This window comes from Pagrus pagrus, assembly GCF_965226575.1.
Source record: "Pagrus pagrus genome assembly, chromosome: 8".
Lineage (NCBI taxonomy): Eukaryota > Metazoa > Chordata > Actinopteri > Spariformes > Sparidae > Pagrus > Pagrus pagrus.
In genome coordinates, this window is record NC_140192.1 from 12425043 (window position 1) to 12445193 (window position 20151).

Genomic DNA, 20151 nt, shown 5'->3' on the forward strand with positions numbered 1-20151 from the left:
AGCCAATCAGCTTGCAGCAGCACCACCCCCCCCTTCCCCTGTATGCCTTCACTGCTGAGTGAGCAAAGCATGCCTTGCTCTATCAGCTGAGAGGAAACCGACAGAAAGAAAACAGAGAGAGCGCAAGAGAGAGGTTGAGGGTAGGACAGCTAGAAAGGGTTGAAAGGGGGAGAGAAGAGGGTGAGGAAGAGGAGGAATGGGACAAGAGGAAAAGGGGAGTGGCTTTTGTATTCAAGATATTTTGGAGGGGCGCGAATGAGAGAAAGGAAGAAAGAGGGCAGGGGGGGGGAGCTTGAGAGAGAGACAAGGAGAGGGAGGGAAAAAGGGAGATGGGTGGGGGGTGAAGTTGTTGATGGGTTTTTGATTTGTGCATGTGTGAGGGTGGAGAGAGGTAGACAGGAAGAAAACAAGATACAGAGAGAACGAGAGAGAGCAGGCTAGCAGGCCTCCTGACAAGACAAGCAAAGGCAGGCCAAACAACTTGACTGTCTTCTCAACACCACTTTTTCAGGAGGAAGGAAGCACAGAGAGACAACAAGCCAGAGAGCCGACGCAGAGAGAGACAGACAGAGAGAGAGAGAGAGAGAAGGCAGCTTAACCCGGTGGAAATAGAAACACAGAGGAGGACAGAGAGACAAGGCAGCAGAATCAGCCATCATCCAGCCACCAGACGAAATAGAGGAAGGAAGGAGAGAGGCAGAGAGTGAGACAGCGAGATAAACCACATCTTTCTGAGAGGGTGAGTGTCACAAGTTCTCCTGCTGTCAAGTGTACTAATGTTGCTCCTGTCATATTGTCAGCTGCGCTCGGGTGACTCAACGTCTCCTAAAATGGCCACATGAAAGGCAGACAGAGAGACAGGCAGGCAGACACACAGACGGACTGAGGGAGGGAGGGGGGAGACAGAAAGGGACCCCGTGTCAAACAGCATTCTCAGCAACTATGTCACTGGACCAGCTTAGTTTATACTGCCATGACTCACCAGCTTGAGTACCGTGTGTGTGTCTGGTGTTACATTGTCTCGCTTAGAGGTTTCAGTCAGTTTCAGTGAACACAACCTGTCTCCCTCTGTCACGTTCTGTCTTTCTTTGCCGCTTCCTGTCTTCTGTCTTTGTCTGATACTGAAACACACACATACAGACACATACAAACACACATGCTCGACTGTCATTCCATCCCCTCGTGCACAGCGACATCAGATTTCCAAACTCTAGATGCCTCCTGTAATCCAATCAACAGGTGATTGTTTGCAGGAGCGCTTAGCAACTTTTTGTGTTGAAGAATGTGTGCATAAGTGCGTCTGAGTGTTTATCAGCCTCCAGGCCCTGTACAAGCCTGGGAGTAGCTCGGGTGGGGCTCTGCTAAAAGTTGATGAGACAATCGGGGCATTTGGGAGGCTGCTAACTTCATGCTGATGCTATCACACCTCTGTTACAGGCTGAGTTTACTGACGACATTGTGCAGCTGAGCAGCTAGGGACAAGAGTTTCCACAGAAGACTCACTCAAGATGATAGCTCACAGTATGTGAGTGATAACAAGTCATTTCAGACAGTCTAGGTGGAGAATTAACCCTATCCAGAGGCCAAAGGCTGACTCTCACAAAATGTGTTGCAACACATTTGGTTATTATGGGACTTTGTCATTGGCTAGCACTGTTTCAAGCATTTATTAAGAAGGACATTCAATAGAATGATGCCTTTCTTCATGAATGGGTATTTTCTTTTGTGTGATGGAAAGTACAAACATGAGCGCAGGCTAAAACCTTGCTTTTTGATTACTCTGGCATTGCATTGGTGACTCTGAAGGCTATGACTGCCTCTATCACTAGACTCATTTTAATATTAAAGGGGACTGCGGGGAGAATAGAGACTGTCAGAAGTTTGCCATCAGTTGTCGGGGTTGAAGTTTTTGATGCAAATATTGTCCTGTATTAGACTAATTAATTCAAATTAATAATGTGGAGGAAATTAAAGGAGAAACGCAATATTAGTGTCCATGGTTTATTATTAGTTTATAAGTTTATTATTATTATTATTAGTCCTGAAGAAATAATCCAGCCTGGCAGTTTAGGATCCTGATCAAGGGGAGGAAAAACCTTATTTTGAAAATGAGGGAAATTTCCCACAGACTCTTTTGGCTTTTGAATGTCATGGATCTACAGTCCTGCATAACAGTATAAAGTATGATATAACATCTCTAAACTGGTGAGGAAGTAGGCAAGTTTCTTGCAAGTTCAGTCAGCTGTAAACCGAGCAGCTGTTTCTCTCCCATAAACAGTTTCTCAAAGGTGGAGTGCAGTGATTGTCAAAAGGCATGCTATAAAAATATCTGAACTATGCAGTGACTGTGTTTCTTGCACTTGTGGTGAAGACTGTAAACAAATACATTTAAATGTAGTAGCTTGTCGTACTTCGTCTTCGTTCTGTCTTTTTAATTGCAGAAAGACATAAGTGATGTCGCCTTGCACGTGTGTGTGTGTGTGCACACATGCACGAGGTATCTGGGTGTTGTGATGAATGTGCACAGGCCAAATGTCAGGGTATTTTGGCTATGAACTCTGCCCCTTTCAAGCCTATTTATTTCACCACGAGCTGGTTTTGAGGTCAGAGCCGTCAGCATGGCACCTAAAGACGAGTCTGTGTACATTAATGTGTTCCATTCAACCTGTGAGCAGCTTTTCAAAATGCACAGGATCTTAAGTGTACTTTTGTCTGTTCTGCAGATGTTTTTGCTTAAAGTACTGATGCTCCAGTTGCCACAATGACTCATAAGTAACTCAGTCCAACACGTTCTTTATGGGCCCCTCAGTGGAACTGTCCAAGTGTGTGTGTAATTTATTTGCTACATGTAGATCAACGACACCTTGTTTGCTTTTGCCTTAGCCTTTTACCACTACCTCCTAACGCCACCTCTCTGATAATGGTGAAATTAAATGCCTCTAGGTCTCCTGATGTGCTCGAAGTCATCTGACCCAAGACCATTGGCCTCTGACCTTTTGACCACAGTCTTCTTCGGCCTAAATTAACACCCAGACTGAACCCATTGACCTCGGTCCTCACACATGATGAGCAGTAGTGTTTCTTGATGCTGTTCCTGAGGTTTGGATGCCTCTGTGAACGGCACAGTTGCATTGCTAGTATAGCATTTTCAATGATTTTCTGTTGTGGATACCAGCAGTGAATAAATACATAGAAGTTCCACCTTTCCCATCCCATCTCATTTTCCTATTGTTGTCCTAAGCTTGTTTCTATTGGACAGTCATTTCCCAGGTTTGGTTATGGTCTGATTGCATTTGAATGTTTCTGCAATCATGACTGATGCTATTGCTATTTTGATTATTTTGTCTTGGTCATGTTCACAACTTTACTGATCCCATTTGATTTCCTCTCCCAAGCACACCCATCATTGTTTTACACCTATTTCCTCATTTGTTTCACATAATCACAATGGATTTCCTCCTCCTTTCATCACAATTAAACAAACAAAACATGACAGAGTAAAACAATATTAATTCAGTAGTTATATGTGTGGGTTTCTTCCCAACCAAAAGTAATTTTTGGGCCTTTTAATTACAGCTAATCTTCAGTCTGATTATTGTACTAAAAACAATAATATGCATGCTACAGTCCAGCCTTGCTATTTGCATTTTTTTTGGCAGCAGGAGCTATTTGTTCACTGGACCCTTTTCAAGAAATAACCAATTAGAAGTGGGTTGTGGTGGCTCTAAAGGATTTCTTTGGCCATTTGTGCAGCTTAAATTTAAGGCTATGAGCTGACTCAACTGCTGGGTTATGCACTGTAGCCATGAGCACTCTGAGTTGGCCCTGACACCTGGGAGTGCTACCTGCTCCTCCTGTATTTATATCTTCCTCAAGGTCTTTGGCTGGGCTCTCTGTGTTCCCCTCACCCTCTCTCCTCTCCTCCTCTCTTCTCTCGCTCTGTCTCTGTCTAGCTGCTTCCTTCTTGTCAGGCATTTCTCATTCCCTTTGTCTGTCATCTCACCATTTCTACTTTCGCTCTCCCTCAGTGAATGATTGCTTGCTGCTCCACTTCCAGAGAAGCTGCAGATGTTGCATCGAGATTGCACATGGCTTGCCAATGATGTGTAACATCTTTATGCTTGATTGTCAGCTGCTTTAACTCAAGGAAATGTGAGAAGAAATTTGAGGGTAATGACTTTTTGAATGTAGTGATAGCATTTAGCTAAAGCTCGGAGGGGGGTTAATGGTTTTATCTAGATGAGCTAAAATGTGTTTTTATCCTTTAAGTCTGGAAATTGTTCCACAGAAAATGCAGATTTCCAAACAGGGAGTAACACAAAGAATGGTTGCTGTTTTGCTGTAGGTGTTAACAGATTGTACAGGTAGATAAAAGGTGAATATTGGAACTTTGTCTAATAGGGCAGGTGGAGTTTATTAAAATCTCTACAATGCTCTGCGATAATGGCGCTCTTAAATTCTCAAGTCTCAGCTGGCACACACACCCTGCAAACTGAAGCCTTTTTTTGTGTTTCTACGCCTTATTGGCTCCTGGATCGAGCCTGAAAAGGGTTGGGCAGCCTCTGCCAGCCTCAGGCTCAGCTAGTTCAAAATAAGGTCAGAAATCAAGTGGGACCTAGCACAGAGCCCTTTGGTACTCCCAGTGAGCTCTGATATATGCAATGGCTATAAATACTAATTGCTGACTCCTCTTCCAGTCTTTCCCCATCCCCCACCACCTGAGTCCGCCCTTGGATGTCACCCTGGAGACTCCACCTGTCTTCAGGCGGACACAAAACAAGAGGAGGTGATTTCTTGCATTATGTTGATTGAACTCTAATATGCAAGTCATGCTGCCTATCTTTTATCATTTGACTTGCAAATTCAATTAACCAGACATTCAGGTTTTACCGGAGCAGTTCTGGTTCAACACAAATCCCCAAACTGAGATATATCTGCAAAATAATCTGAACGGTATACAGCATTTGTCCTTCAAATGTCCTAGCATGGACAGCAGTTGATATGTTATGATGATATGCGACTCCATAATGTTTTCAGTAGTTATAGACACATCGCCATGTACCCTCCTGTTCATTTTAGCAGAATTCCTCGAAATTTCAGTGTATTTAGGCTAATAATGTCAGAATAATAGCATGTTTTTTAGGTTATATTCTTTGGTATTTATTTAAAAAACTCCCCCATCTCGGGTTGTTGTGAAAATTGGGAATGGCGCTCACATATTTGTGTGTTTAGTCTGCACAACTGGGTTTTCCCAAAGGCTGCACCGTTCGACTGAGTGTGGGCCATATGTCATGTATATAATTACAGGTGACAAAGGCTTGACGCCTGACATCGTATCCATGTGAAATCTTTTGTGCGCACTGATACGAAAGCATAATTACCTGATGATATACCATTATGTTTTCAGTTGTATGTAATCAGGCTGTAATGTACAGTATATAGGCACAAATCCTGTCTCTATTTCTCTGTTTGTGTCTCCCTGTCTGGACCATCTCATTCTTTTGTCACCTTTGACAGACGATCACTCCTTTCTTGTTGACGTTTAAGACTGTGTTGTCCCAAATTAGTGGATAATTTGGTTTTTAGAAAAGATATGAAACACAATGCATGCTTATACAAACACTATTTGTCAGCCAAGCAGTTAAAACACCTACAGCAGAGTGCAGTGTTACCCCCTTGCTATATTTGTGTAGAAATTTGGGGATTTTTTGTAACATCCTTTACAACTCCACTGGTGTTTACATTTCAGGTATGATTCAATGGAGTGGAAAGTACCCATGAACCACTCTAGTTATTTACATTTCCCTTTTCTCACCGGTTTTACTTTCCTCTTGCTGGATCTTTAGGCTTATGTCATTGCTTCTGTGCACATAATGGATCTCTTCATGTGTAATCACTGTTTCACCATGATGATTCAATAGGAAATACAAGAAAGTGAAATTGCTGGTTGCTGTAATGTAGGTCTAAATGGGAACCAACTAAACGGCGGCAGGGTAGCTTTCTTTCCCGTTTTCAAAACTTGTCACATTTTACAAGCTTTGGATTCAATCAAAATCTTTTGCCTGCTTTGGGTTATCGCAGGGCAGGCATCATAGTGTATTGACATTTTTGAATGGTTGTACACACCTCATGGAGGACAGCCATTTTGTTGTGTTTGTAGATATTTTCTCGGAGGAGCATCTTTGCCAGCCTATCCCTGCCCCCCCCCAGCACCCCCCACCATCCCCTCCCTCTAGTTCTGCTTCTCTTTCTCCCTCTTTGTGGCCAAGTACAAAGGAGCCGTTATCCTTGGGCTACTGGTTGCCACAGCGACAGCTCACTGTGTCCCCCCCCCCTCCTTCCCTCCACATTCCCAAGTTCTGGTCCAAGTGGGTCGGAAAACGTCCCGCTTCTCTTGGCCTAGCACCATTTAGTGTCAAGTTTGAACTGGCTCCTTCTTGTTTGATCCTCAGCCCAGAGTCTTTGGGTTTTTGTTCTCAATATGAGGAACTTTAGTTATAGAAAATAAAAAGGAATGAGTGAAAAATGTTTTCCTTTTGAAATTATGAATACCAACATTATACAGGAATTTATTATTTGATTGAAGCGTCTTTTGTGTTGTTCTTCTCAAGTGTATGAACGGACTTAGATATTGACTTCCATTTTGCCATGTTTGCACAATATCTGTGCGTTCGACTGCAGTACGTGTCTGCTCAAGTATGCACAAGTATGAGTATATATTTGTGTACAATATTGTGTTCAGTATCATACATATTCTGTGCATGTATACGCGGGGGGTAAGATAAAAGCAACTGACTGACCACTGATTTGTTTCTATATCTTTCTGTCTCCTCAGGGTTTCTGGGTGGAATGACCCTGTCATGATGCTACAGCCGTGCCACACCATACGCCCAGGTGACCAAGGAGGGCGTGTCTGGCTATCGGCCAATCACAGATGGAGCCCCAATAGAGTTACTTCAGATTCCTGTTCAGATACATTTCCTCTCAAGAGCCTCCTGCATCACTGACACTTTGCCCCTCTGGTACGTTTTAGCATTCTGGACGATGATTTCCAAGTCACTTATTTCAGTCGATTCTCTATTTACATGTCCAGTGAGTAGGATTTAGGTGCAGTAATTGAATATAATATTCAGAAATATGTAAGCATTCGTCTATAATGACTTGAATCTAAAAACCATTGTGTTTATGTTACCGTTTAGAGATGCCGCTAAATCCTACACACTGGACCTTTTTAAATGTTCTTAAACAAATCAAGGTAATGCAAATAATTTGTACCGTTCAATTGGTATGGCCAAGTTGCCTGCAACTTCCAGTGATTAAAACATACCAAAAAAATTTTTTTAAATTCTTGTCAAGGTATTAAAAGTGTTTAACAAGCATGCATGTCAAAAGTGGAATTTCTTCAGTTTTCATCCAGTGGTCCATTATACATAAATGCACTCTGAATTATAATATCTATCATGGTTTTGGTTGATTGCATTTTCTTTTTTGACCAACAACTAATCTTTTTTATTTCTTCTCAGGTCATTGCCCCCTTCCTTCACTCCTGTTTTCTCTGGAGTCCTTACTGTTTCCTGATTACCCATCTTGGGATGTTGGAGTCGTTTCGTGGCAGCTGCCATGGAGATAGATGGGTTCCTTTAGTAGGCTATTTAAGACACAACCTCCAGATGTTGGGCCAGATGCAGGTCGTCCACACGGGCAGAATTAGACAAGGACGGGCACAGAGGTAAAATGCTGATCTTGGACATTGTCGTTAATTAGACAGGAGGCAAAATAGGCTTAAGCCTGCCCTAAATTGTATTATGTAAAGTGGACCATTAATGCAAGAGCTGTATCTTCATACAGTTTTAGAGCTGAAAGGTCCTGAGTGGTATTTATATGTTATACTCAATCAAACTTTATCTATAAATATAAGTAGCTGATTTTCCTTTTGATTTTGTGGCAAGATATTTTGTCAGGGCAGAAAAGATGTACTACTACAACTTATTCAGATAACACCATGTCATGAAGTCATGACATTATAGTTGTCATTTTAAGTGTAAAGGTAGTTTGTCAAAATCAAAAATCACAAGGCATACTATTTCTTTGGTGTAACAATAAGGGAAATAGAGAGAATATAATTTTTTTTTCATAAAAAGTTTTTATTATGTAGCTCTGCATTTCTTTTGTGGTAACAATTGGATGGGCATGTTAGCAACACATGCTGAAGTGAGCATGTACCACATGCGAGTGGTGAAAACTGACGCACTGTTTATAGATATGATTGATTGCTTAATGTGATTCATGTATGTGACAGTCAGTCAATACTCTGTGGAGAACTGTAAAAGACAGGGAAACCTGCATACAGAATGAAATGAGTTCATTTCAGTCAGATTTTATTAGAACCCAAAGAATTAAATAGATCATTAATGTCCTAACATCATTGTTGATCGCTCAATGCCCTTTTGTCGTTTTCCATCACTCCTACGGTCTACCATCATCGATTGCTTTATTAAAGTAATTATAAAGTAATAATACTGTATTATGTTCCTCTCAGGTGCTGTGCAGCTCAGCTTCCTGATTCACACTATCTGACAAAATCACAGCAGGAACTATAGGACTTCCTATTCCTGTGGAACATCTTGCTCTGGCACTTGTGAGGACCTACTTGACCCTGTTGCACAAAATTTAGTCAGGACTCTTATCCTCCAGCGTAGAAACCATGCGGCACATTCACGTGGAGTTAGCCCACAAAAAGGCTCCATTAGAGCTTCCAGCCCAGGAGGGGGACCTGCCTCCACCTAAGGTCCCAACACAGGGCCTAGATCCTGGGGTCAGACCAGGGGCACCCAGGCACTTTGGACAGGAGGAGTTACGTCTCCAAAAGGTCTACCAGCTCTCTATTTTCTCCCAGTTGGGGGGATTTTCTACCTCCACAGAATCCCACACTGATACCCAACAGAGGCCTGTCCGGGTGGGTGTGAAAAGGGGGCTAGAGGAACCCCAGCTGACTCATAAGCGCCCTCACCTGGGGGACACCTCAGATAAAGAGGCGTTTGAGGGAGGGGTGCTATGTGGGCCGGCCCCCGCTCAAGGTGTTGGGATGGGGTTAGCGATGGGCCCTACTGGGCCTGGTTCTGTATACTCTTGCGCACAGATGGAGCACAGAGACTCTGAGGGGGGACTGTCACCCAGGTCTCCACCCCTCTCCCCAAGCCACAACCCCTCCCGACGCCCAACTCAGCACAATCATGACAGGCCCATTCCTGATGTGTTTGCTCCTCTCTCACCTAAATCTCCCCCAATGTGTGACCCACATAGTCATCTGTGTGACCAGGGTCATTCCATTGGAGGATCAGCCAGGACTGAGGCACCTAATGGGGGCCACACACCCACCCACCCACTAGGTAGCCCTGGAAGTGAGAGTTTCAATAATGGCTCATCTGGAGGCCAGCCCAGCCCCTACTTATATGAAATGTCCACATATGAGATTCCCAACCCTACCAGTCCCACCAGCCCTCCAGGCCCTTTCTCGCCCCCACACCACACAGAGCTGCAGGAACCAGGGGAGGCCACCGAATGGGAAGTCGGACTTGAATCCTCCCCCCCTGAGCGAAGTGCCACACAGACTGCTTCCTCCTCCTCTAATGGTCTGGCTTCCTGGGAGAAAACTCCCAGCACTAATGGCCACCGTCTCTCCTCTGGAGGCCACTGGCCGGCCAAAAAGAGACTGCTGTCCCCGAGCGACACAGGGGAGTCATGTTCAGATGATGAGGGACCCTCCACATCCAAGAGGAGCAGGCTGTCATTGCTGGCTCCAGGACTTGGCCCAGCATCGTGTCGCAGCACTGATGCTAAAGCTGCCCCTTACTGGAACCACCTGCTGCCCTCTGCATGGGACCGGCCTAAGGTCAGCAAACTTCCATGCATACACAGACATACATCATACATCTCTCTTAGGAAATTACTTCCAACCACTTTCCTCACTAAAAGCTAACATGAGCTGTTCTGCAACCTGGCTGTAATACCAAGTAACTGAGTCTTAAATTTATAGATGTGACAGACAAATGTTTTGCTGTATCTTGATGTCATTATCTTAGTGTCATGATTGTATAGTATATTGAGTTGCTACTACTACGAGAAAGAAGCTCAAGGTGACTTTATTGCAGCATACATAGTAAAACAGCATGTGCACATTTGCATGCAAATACTGTGCTCTTAGACCAAAAACACTGAGACCACCATATGCGAAGGCTCCTAAAACTTTGAATACAGAATAAGAAATAGCCGTTTCAAGTCAGTGGTTGATGGTAAGACATCTGCGAGCCTTGACAGTTGTGGCAAAGAGGCTGAGGTATAAATAAAGGGAAACTAAGAGAACGAGTAAAAAGTGAAAGAATGAAGTGATGGCCGGCTCATTATCACGCCACGCTGGAACAGGCTGAGTAGCTCCAGAATAAAGCCCATTGAGGGAGCGTCCATTGTTCCCCCTACATGACTGTGCTGCGTCTCTCATACACATGCACACACAAACACACACACGCGCACGCCCACACACATGTACATACATCCTGCTTGAAAAATGGTTCTGGAAGTGAACTGGCCATTTTTGAACATTGGGAGGCCAGAAAGAGCTTTATGTTTGCAGGTTGGTGGGATGGGGAGTGTGCTAATGGTGACAATAGGGTTCACTAGTTCATTAGTTAGTTTCATACAGTGGTGGGAACACCGTGGCTAGAGGTGTTCAGTGTTGTGTGAGGGAAGCACAGGGAGAAACAGATTTAAGAAAGACTCAAGTATTCAAAATAGGGACAAAGAGGGCAGTGAAAGGAGCAAGGCTAAGCTGTCACAGGAACAGGTATTTAAGTAAGTTAGACAAATATATTTTTGAGACAAAGAAAGGGGAGACAGGAGAACATTCGAAAATGCCATCTGTGGTTTTGATCGAGAGCGACGATGAGACGACAAGCTGACAAAGAGCTCCGAGCTCTGTAGAGAGCCAGTGTAGCCAAGGGTTAGCTAATACCAGGGAGCTGACCATGAGTGAAAGGTTTGCTGTGGGCAAATGGCTAGCAGGTAGCATAGGTTTGGCTAGTGATGAGTCATCCGACAGCTGGGTGGCCTTTACGATGAACAGCAGCTTGGAAATGGGGAATGTTAGTGCAACTTCCAATAGTCAACGCTCAGTAAGTAAGAGGACACCCGGAATACACAATTACACATACAAATTTCTCTCACGTGAACGCAGAAACACAAACACATGCCCATTTATTCTTTGTTTGAGTATCTGTACTTTCTGTGTGTGTATCGAGAATCTAATTTTTTTAACGTATTAAGCAAGTGACTCATTTGTGAATAGCTAGGTGCTGACATAAATCAGGGATATTAATAAAAAAAACAAATAATAATTTCCTTCTTTTTGTCCTGTTCAGACCGGCACAGACTGCACGAGATCAGGGAGACGGCTAAAAAGCGGGCTGCGGCTGAAGAGGTGAGTGCTGTGCCTTATTTCTGACGAGAGAAAAATATTTAAACGGACAGTTAAGACTCAAAGTCTAAACTAGATATTTTTGCATCTCTCTCTCCTGTTGTGCTATTAATTGATTTAGATTGTGTCAGTTTGAATTGCTCAGTTGTCGAGATATTGGCTGTACAGATGTCTGCCTTCTCTTGAATATATTCCTTCTGCACGGTGCATAGACAGAAAACACATGAAACCGCTTTTCTGGGTTATCTTGCGTAACTCGGTCATGATTTCTGGAAAGAGACACTGCGGTTGAGGTTTTCAGATGTACCTTTTGGCCCTTTCAGCACCACAAGCCAAATACCATTTAGTTCCATTATATTAGAGGGAAGGCAGACGTCTATTGGCAATTCCAACCAAAACAATCTAGATGAATAGATAGCTATACAGGTGAGAGGAAAATATGTACATTTTAATTTGTGATGAACTGTCCCTTTAAACCAGCAAAGTCAACACAAGGAAAGACAGTGGGAGTTTGCGTAGGTTAGATGTTATTCTTAATTAAAGGGTTTTGTGTCTGGACTTGAATACTGAGACACACTCAGTGGCATGTGACATGTTGGTTAAGACAAAATTAGTGTGATGTTAACCACTAACCACGGGTCTGTATGTGTGTGTTTGCGGTCCTATTTAGTCGGCAGCTGCGCAGCGGCAGACACACAGACACCAGCCGCTCCACACGTTCCAGTTGGCCCTCATCTTCCATCAGCAGATCGCTACTCGGCAACTTTGAGGTACGAATTGTAAAAAATGTTTTAATAACATCAGAAGACACAAGTAACTGCAGGTCAGAAATAGTGCTGTGTCCACAGAGTATTGGCAGATCCAGATGCAAACCCGACCAATGGGTTTACCATTTCAGGTAGTCTCTGGAGCCATTTCATGAGGCACACCTATACAATCCAATGCAGCTCAATCATAAATTCCTTTTTACAAAGTTTATAATGTTCATGTTTTGGTGACATTGTTGTAAATGTTTTGTATTTCAATTATATATTTATTATAAGGGTCTTAGTTAGTAGAGTGATGTTGTACTGGACTACATTATATTGACTGGTGTTCCTAATTTTCTGTCCTGCCCATTTATCTACATGAAGAGGGCAGAATATTAGAAACTACAGTATGATCTTAATGCTAAAACATAAATATGAATCAACATCTTTTGGACAGTGTCAAAAGAATCATGCACTTTTATTGTCTGTCTTTGTTAAGAAAACTTCACTTTAGTTATTGGGACATTTATGGATTGCCAAGAAATGGTGGAAATTGTGATGTCCTGATGTACAAGCAAATGTAATTAAAATAATAATGGTAAGTAAAGTACAGGGAGTTATATAAAACTTTTATAAAATATATGTTTTTTTGACAAAAGTATTTTTAAAACATTTTTTTAAACAGGACTTTCAGGAAGATGGAATAGTAACAGTTTTCATCATTACATTGTTTATAATAGGTTGCATAATATTGTTAAATTCTTGCTGTTAGTTTTGATACAGCCTGAGTATCTTAATGTCATTAAAAAGAAAATGATTGTTGGAGAGGCCCAGGTCTCACCAAAGAATTATAAGGACTAACAGTAAATGGAGAAAGTTAGTGCCAAAATGACATGTCAAATATATCTTTGATATGTCCTTTACTTAAAGACAGATGATTCTAATGTATTGGCACTAAATGAGGTAAAAAGGGTAACACTGTAATCAAGTGAGTTCATGATTTAATGCTTTCCTCCCCTTGGCTCACATTGTTGTTGACCTGCAGATACATATTTTGTTTCTGTTCAATGCTGCTGTGGTTTCACTTAAGATTAAAACCGTAAATATGGATTTTCATGGATTTTCATGGATTTCACAAAGTTGGGCGTTTCTCTGATTCTATGGCCGAACTTGACTCAGAGTGCAGCAGTAAACCACGTCCTTTATGAACCCTAGGTAGTATGAAGAGTTTTAAAGGCTCATATTCATGACTATATACCCTCTTCTCTCACTTGTTTCAGGAGTCTATACTGAAGGGTCGATTCTCCCCGTCAGGCCGGATCGAAGGTTTCACAGCTGAGATCGGCGCCAGTGGCTCCTATTGCCCGCAGCACGTCACCCTGCCCGTGCAGGTTACGTACTACGATATCTCAGAGCACAGCGCACCCTCACCCTTCCTGGTCAGTGTGTGTGTGTGTGTGTGTGTGTCTGTATGATATTATGTGTTTGTGGGTGGTTGTGTGCACATTTAGTCAAGCACAAACAATAAATCAAACAAAAAACAACACTGTTTATTTCTCATGGTAGATGGTTTGTCTGATTGCAGGAAAAAAAATACACTCATTGAAAGAAAAACAAATCGGATCAGAACAAGTACTCAAAGCAATAACAAATATAGAATTGGCTTCAACAAAATTTATGTTGGCTTGCTTCCTCAGAACCAGATGCATAAAAAATGTGGCATGTTTTTCCTTTCATGCATTTATCGCAAGGCCTTTTCCCACATCTGTCCACATCAGCACAGAATACAATATACATTCACAATTTGTATGCTCAAATAATGATATATACAATCACCTAGTCCTTAGTAAAGAGGCATCAGCATTAACATGTGAACAACTTTAGTCCGACTCATAATAAGTCTTGAACCTAGTCTGCTGTGGCTATTTGGAAACCAGCTGTTTTCCATTTCTTAGCTTAATGCCTCATGTTGACTTTGAATTGTTGTGTATAGATGTGGTGAGTGTTGGGCTCCTTTTGATTCAGTGCTTTGAACTGTAAACGGACATTTAACATAATAGGTCTCCCTGTGTAGCAACTTTGTAACTACAGCTTGATGTAGTTATTTTAGAGTTCATCCACTTTTATTTTAGAGTTTAGATGCATAACTTAAACAGACATGTCTTGTCAGTGAATAAAACCAGAAATGATAATTGCATTTTAATGATGCAAGTTTCATTTCGGCACCTTTAAGACAGATCATGACCCTGCTGTAGAAGTTCACAGCTATTAAAGTGTACCAAAGAGAGAGAGTTATTTCAACACTGCAGTGAATGAGGACATTAATCAGTGCCATGTCTCTTTCCTTCACAGGGGGTGATATCCCTCGAGCCTCTTGGAAAGAAAGGATACAGCATACCCAAAGCAGGGACCATTCAAGTGGTGAGTTAATCTTTTCCTTCAACCTCATCTCATTCCATACTCAGGTTAAGACCAGGTTGTCTAAGAAAAATTAAAAATCTTTCAGAGATATCTCATCTATGCTATCACAATGTTTTAACATGATGACTTTGATTATGTTGATATCATTACAACCACACTATAAGGGATTTGTACTTTTCATGGCAAGGATGAAACCATGTTCAATAGTTCTTTTGTCATTTGAATTCAAAAGATAGTCTCACTAATTTAAAACTACTGCAGTCTGTTTTGTGCCGTTTTAAATGCTGACTTCCGACTGACTTCTGTTCTCAGACCTTATTTAATCCCAACAAAACTGTGGTGAAGATGTTCCTGGTGACCTACAACTTCGGCGACATGCCCGTCAATCACATGACCTTCCTGCGCCACCGTATCTTCCTGGTGCCTGTAGAGGAGGGGGTTGAAGGGAAAAGCGAGGTGTCTCCAGGGGGTGGAGTAGTCGACAGGAAGAAGATTCTCTGCTACCTGATACATCTCAGGTGCGACTGAGCTTTCAGCTGTCTGCATTACTTACGTTTTGTCAGCAATTGTCTCTAAATTTTGTGTTATTAGTCAACATTGTGTCTGGAAAAGTATAATAAAGTAATGATAACAAATTTAAAATGCTTATTTGAAATATCCCTAATCTGCACAAGAATTAAAACAGAGCGAAATTACAGCATCAGTAAAACGTGAATTCTTAATATTATGTTGTTACACACCTATAAGTGCATAATGCTTTTGCAGTTTTTTCATTGAATACTAGTAAAATACTTTTATGTACTTGCAGTAATTTTCCAAGTTTAAAGAAGACAGTTCACCCCAAAATCTAAGCTACATATGTTTCCTCTTACCTGTTGTGCTATGTATCCATCTGGGTTGTTTTGGCGTGAGTTACAGAGTTTTGGATATATCAGCTGTATATCTGCCTTATGTTGAATATAATGAAACTAGCTCAAAGACCTTGTGAGCAGTTTCATGAAGGAATGTTCTATCTACTGAACTGCACCCACTAACTGTATCACCAGTAGATAAAAGCCTGCATCTACTCATGGACAAGGTGCTTGTGAAAGCGGGATATAAACATTAGTGCCCATTAGGGACGTCCTCCTCGGTGAGCTGTAACTTTAGCTAGCTTGGTTATCTTAGTGTGCGCTTCTTCTATGCATATGGTTTGTGGGTGAAGTTCAGTAGAAAGAAAGTACATCCCACATGAAACTGCTCACATAATAATATAATAGCAGGGATATGATTTCTGGAAAGAGACATTGCTGTTGAGTGCCATCTAGTTCCATTCCTTCTGAGAGAAGGCAGACATCTCTATGACCGATATCTCCAAAGGTCAGGAACTCACAAAAACAATCTAGACAGATAAATAGCACTACATGTAAGAGGAAAACTATGTACTTAGAAAAAAGTGTTTTGCTAATAATTTTTTTTTTTTGCTTTCTCAGATTCCAGAGCTCCAAATCTGGGAAGATCTACTTGCACAATGATATCCGGCTGCTATTCTCCCGCAAATCCATCGAAGTGGACACAGGGATCCCTTATGAGCTGAAATCTTTCACCGAGGTGCCAAGAAACCCCAAATACTCCCCCCGCGTGTGACCCCCAGCTTGACCCTTTGACCCTCCCCGACGCCAACGCAGCCCCTCTTGTGCTTCCTAAAGAGGAGGGAGGGAAACAGACAGACTGCTAGAATGATGGACACGAAACTTGATAAGACTTGATGAGACACGCCACATGCACACAAGACACAGGTGCACACATGATACAGTGTCGGTGTTAGTAAAAGCCCTGCTTTTATGCATTTATTCAAAGTCAAAACAGTTTGGTGATAGAAATCTGAACCAAACACGGCATTCCTTGTATCTTTTATCCTCTGAAAATATTAGAATTATTAGCAAAGCAGCAGCCCATCCTGCATGCAGTCAAAAGCAGGACTTTTACGACACCTTCAACTGTACAAACACTGACATGTACACAGCACACACCCCACACGTCACAGCTGAAACACTTCTGGTGGAGGCTGTGAGTTCAGTGTTAACATGCATGCCTTGTGACTTAAACACCTGAATTTTCCTCTAGTGCCGTATCACACTGTCCTTCACTCTGCCTGCAGCTCCAGCCACCTCTTTGGACCAATAATTTCCACAAGTTTCGATTTGACAAGCGACCACCAAACAAAAAGCACATGCCTGATTGTCGGGAGAATAAAGTAATTACCCTCCCTTCACACTTTTCACACACTCACACACTTTCTGACCAGCAGAGGAGCAAAAACACAAATGCTTGTGAAAGCGAAGGCTGAAGCAGAATCAGCCATCTTGATCTCGGATGTCTCATCATTTAACACATGATAAAAAGAAACACAGACATGATTTGACCAAACTCAGGACATCTGTTAAACAATACATCTCTCTTCTTACCATTTCACCTACCGCGGTATAGACCACTGTGTACACTTCAAACCAGGAGGGTCATACCATGTAGTGGAAAACAGGGGAATCCAGTTCATGTTATGTAGCCAGACTGAGGGACACTGTGCCGTTTCTTTTTTTCATTTTTCGTTTTTTTAAGATTCTGTTCTAAACAGTCAGATGTTGGAGCAGAAAATGGAAAAAAAAAAACAACAAGCTGTAGTATTTTTAATTTATGTTTTTCGCAAATGTCTTAATAAGCAATATGCTGCACAAAGTAGAGTGTGTTTTTCAGCCGGACGAGCTTTCTCTCTGGAGCGGGGAACAGAGAAAGCGGAGAACTAAGAGTGGGAAGAAATGGGAGGAGGGAGGAGGGAGGGATGATGAGGGAGGGAAGGGTGGTGGGGTATTTAATATGGGGATAAAGTCTATGTATATTTAAAAGAATAAACTCTGCGACTGGCGAGTAGCACCTGTGTTTGTTGTCATTTCTGACTGACCCGATTGTGGAAATGCTACTTTTTACCTCATCATTTGCTGTTACTGCCCCGTGACTTTCCACCCAAGTCAGTGGTTATCAGCCAGATGTGATTATTCTGCATTAAAGACAGTTAAAAATAATAAAATGATAAAATATCAATAATCTGCATCTGCATTCTATTTCCCATCTACTTGAGACCAGAACTAATAAATAACACAATATAGAATAAAGGAAGCAGCTGACACCAAAGGAAGCCTGACAACTGAGATTCAGTTTGATTTCTATCTTGCAGATGTTCACAAATCTGCATGAGAGGAACCTTTAAGACAGAAAGCGCTTCCTTCCCCAACTTCTACTGCACCACTGAAACTACTAACAGGCTAAGTCACAGACAGACAGACTTTGGTTGTTCTGGGCAAGTCTGCAAATATTGACATCAAACTGTGTTAATGTCAAGCACTGCATTGCTGAAAAGAGGAGTCATCCTCTGTAAATATTCCCCAGCTAAAAATATGGAGGACATCTATATATATATCTGACCAACAAAACAGCCAGTCATTCCTGCAATACTCAGCTCATAATGTCAGGAGACTTTGCTTATACAAGATAAAAATATGACCAAAAAAAATAAAGTCTGTGGACAAAAAATAAACCAACATTTTAATAAACAAAGAAAACCCAAACCAACTGCAAACACTGCGACAATGAGACTTATATTAGGTTGCTTGTCCTCTATTCACAGCACATATTCATTATGTCCTTGCTTGTTACTTGTGGAGTTTTTGTGACTGATAGACATTCAGCTTGCTCGTAGGGCTGTTAAGTGTCATGTGTTGCTTTATAGGCCACTTTTAAAACCTCACCATGCTGCTAAGTGATATTTAACTTCACTTAGTAGAAGTGTCTGTAATTTAAATATAACCAGGAACCAAACAACCCATCTTTTCGAGGGAGAATAAAAGATGAACATAAATGAACCCATCCAGCTCTCAGATCTACCAACCCACACAAACTCACAGTTATTCATTTACACGCCAGTGCTACCCCCAAGTTGTGTTTCTGCAGCGGCTGCAAGGGCTCAGATGAGCGTGACTAACACTGTGGGCTTTAACCAGAGAGGAGGGGTCTGGATGAAACCAGCAATCCCTGAGAGACCCATGTTTACAGGAGAGCCTGAACAGGAAATAAGTTAAGGAGTAGACTTTTTTTTTTCATGCTTTTCCTCTTCCATCCCATTTCTCTCATCAGATATTGTCACTTTTCGTCTTCAATAACCATTTCAGCAGTGATTTGTTGCCACTACTGCTACTCAATTTTGTGGAAGCCACACTTCCCAAACACTAATCCCAAATGCTGACTAGGCTCTAAGGATTGTCTCAAAGCATTTTCTGACCCCTGGTGGTAGGAAGTAGTATTGCGGCCTAATATGAAGGCCTGCACCAGGGCAGCAGGCTAAGACAGGATGCAACTGAGGCCCATAAAGTATGTGTAGGTTTTCAATGAGGTGCAGTCGATATTTCCCAGACCAAACCAGTTGTTGCATTAAATAATTTGCATTTTTATGCACGTGCAGTCTGGCTAGAGATGATTTAGTCTCTTTGGAGCTCTGATAGTCATCTCATGTTGCTGTGAACGCTGACATATCAAGGTGCTGATTGCCTGATATCCTTGACAGCTCACAAGCATTCGCCCTAATTGGACAAACCTTTGCGCCAATTCTTCTAACTTAAACGTCATTCTATTGTATGCCATTACACCAGTGGAGGATGGTCTTGATCCATTAATTTCTGGATCATTAACCCAGTAGTACATTGCATCATTCTGTTGTAATGGCTCTGCAGTGTCTGTCAGCCTTTTCTCTTTCAGTCTGGTGGCTTACCGCTCCTTTCAAAGTAAATTTGGCACACGCAGTCGTCGCACAGATCTTGTGTGAGCGTTTGATCTTTGAAATAAAAAAAAAAATACCATGTCGGTGTCAGTACCCTAAAATTTTACTTCTGAAAAGAAGAGATCTTTGCAGTGAGAACAAAGAAACACTCTGCTGTTACTCAGTTCTTTAAATCTATATAAAAACACAAATTAGTTTATTGAAATGCTACAATACTGAAATGCATCAACAGTAATGAAAAGTCAGTTTTGACACTTTTCTACAGATTTAGATGTAATATCAACATTCAGTTAGAGCAGATCTGCCCAAAGTGGGGCCCTCGGGCCAAAGCTGGACCACCGTAATGTTATATGTGGCCTGACAGATGTTTCTAAAGGAAAAATAACAAGTAAGTTTATGAATTATTTATTACAAATTATAATTTTTCAAATCTGAAAATAGTGGACACGGACCAAGGATCTTAAAAATACAGTACTATAAGTTTTGGCACTTCAAGGAAAAAGTTTGGGCAACCCTGATTTAGAGATATTCAGCCATCCTGTCATCTCATCAGTTTTGATGAGGTGGTCAGAATAAGTGGATGTCTTTACTTTTTATACTTGTATATGTGTCTCTTCATATCTGTAAGTGTATGTAAGTGACATTTGCTTTATAGTCTTTTCTTCATTATTGTTCTTATGGCGCTCATTGTGAATTCAGTTTAA

General features: G+C 41.8%; 1 protein-coding gene across 4 annotated transcripts in view; it reads left to right on the forward strand.

Annotated features, from left to right (window-relative positions):
- atosb (atos homolog b) overlaps nt 1–17544 on the forward strand; it is a 30230-nt gene extending 12686 nt beyond the window's left edge. The window contains exons 2-11 of one of the 4 annotated variants that reach the window (XM_084360436.1): nt 512–739; nt 6836–7022; nt 7524–7729; nt 8540–9892; nt 11415–11473; nt 12141–12240; nt 13500–13658; nt 14572–14640; nt 14953–15158; nt 16113–17544. In XM_084360436.1, the coding sequence (XP_084216562.1) occupies nt 8705–9892; nt 11415–11473; nt 12141–12240; nt 13500–13658; nt 14572–14640; nt 14953–15158; nt 16113–16266 (1935 nt within the window). In that variant the 5' untranslated portion in view covers nt 512–739; nt 6836–7022; nt 7524–7729; nt 8540–8704 and the 3' untranslated portion in view covers nt 16267–17544. Of the gene's footprint in view, nt 1–332; nt 740–4707; nt 4787–6835; nt 7023–7523; nt 7730–8539; nt 9893–11414; nt 11474–12140; nt 12241–13499; nt 13659–14571; nt 14641–14952; nt 15159–16112 lie in introns of those variants that run through there. The other 3 variants (XM_084360435.1, XM_084360438.1, XM_084360437.1) reach the window with 3 other exon arrangements.
- The last annotated feature ends 2607 nt before the right edge of the window (nt 17545–20151 follow it).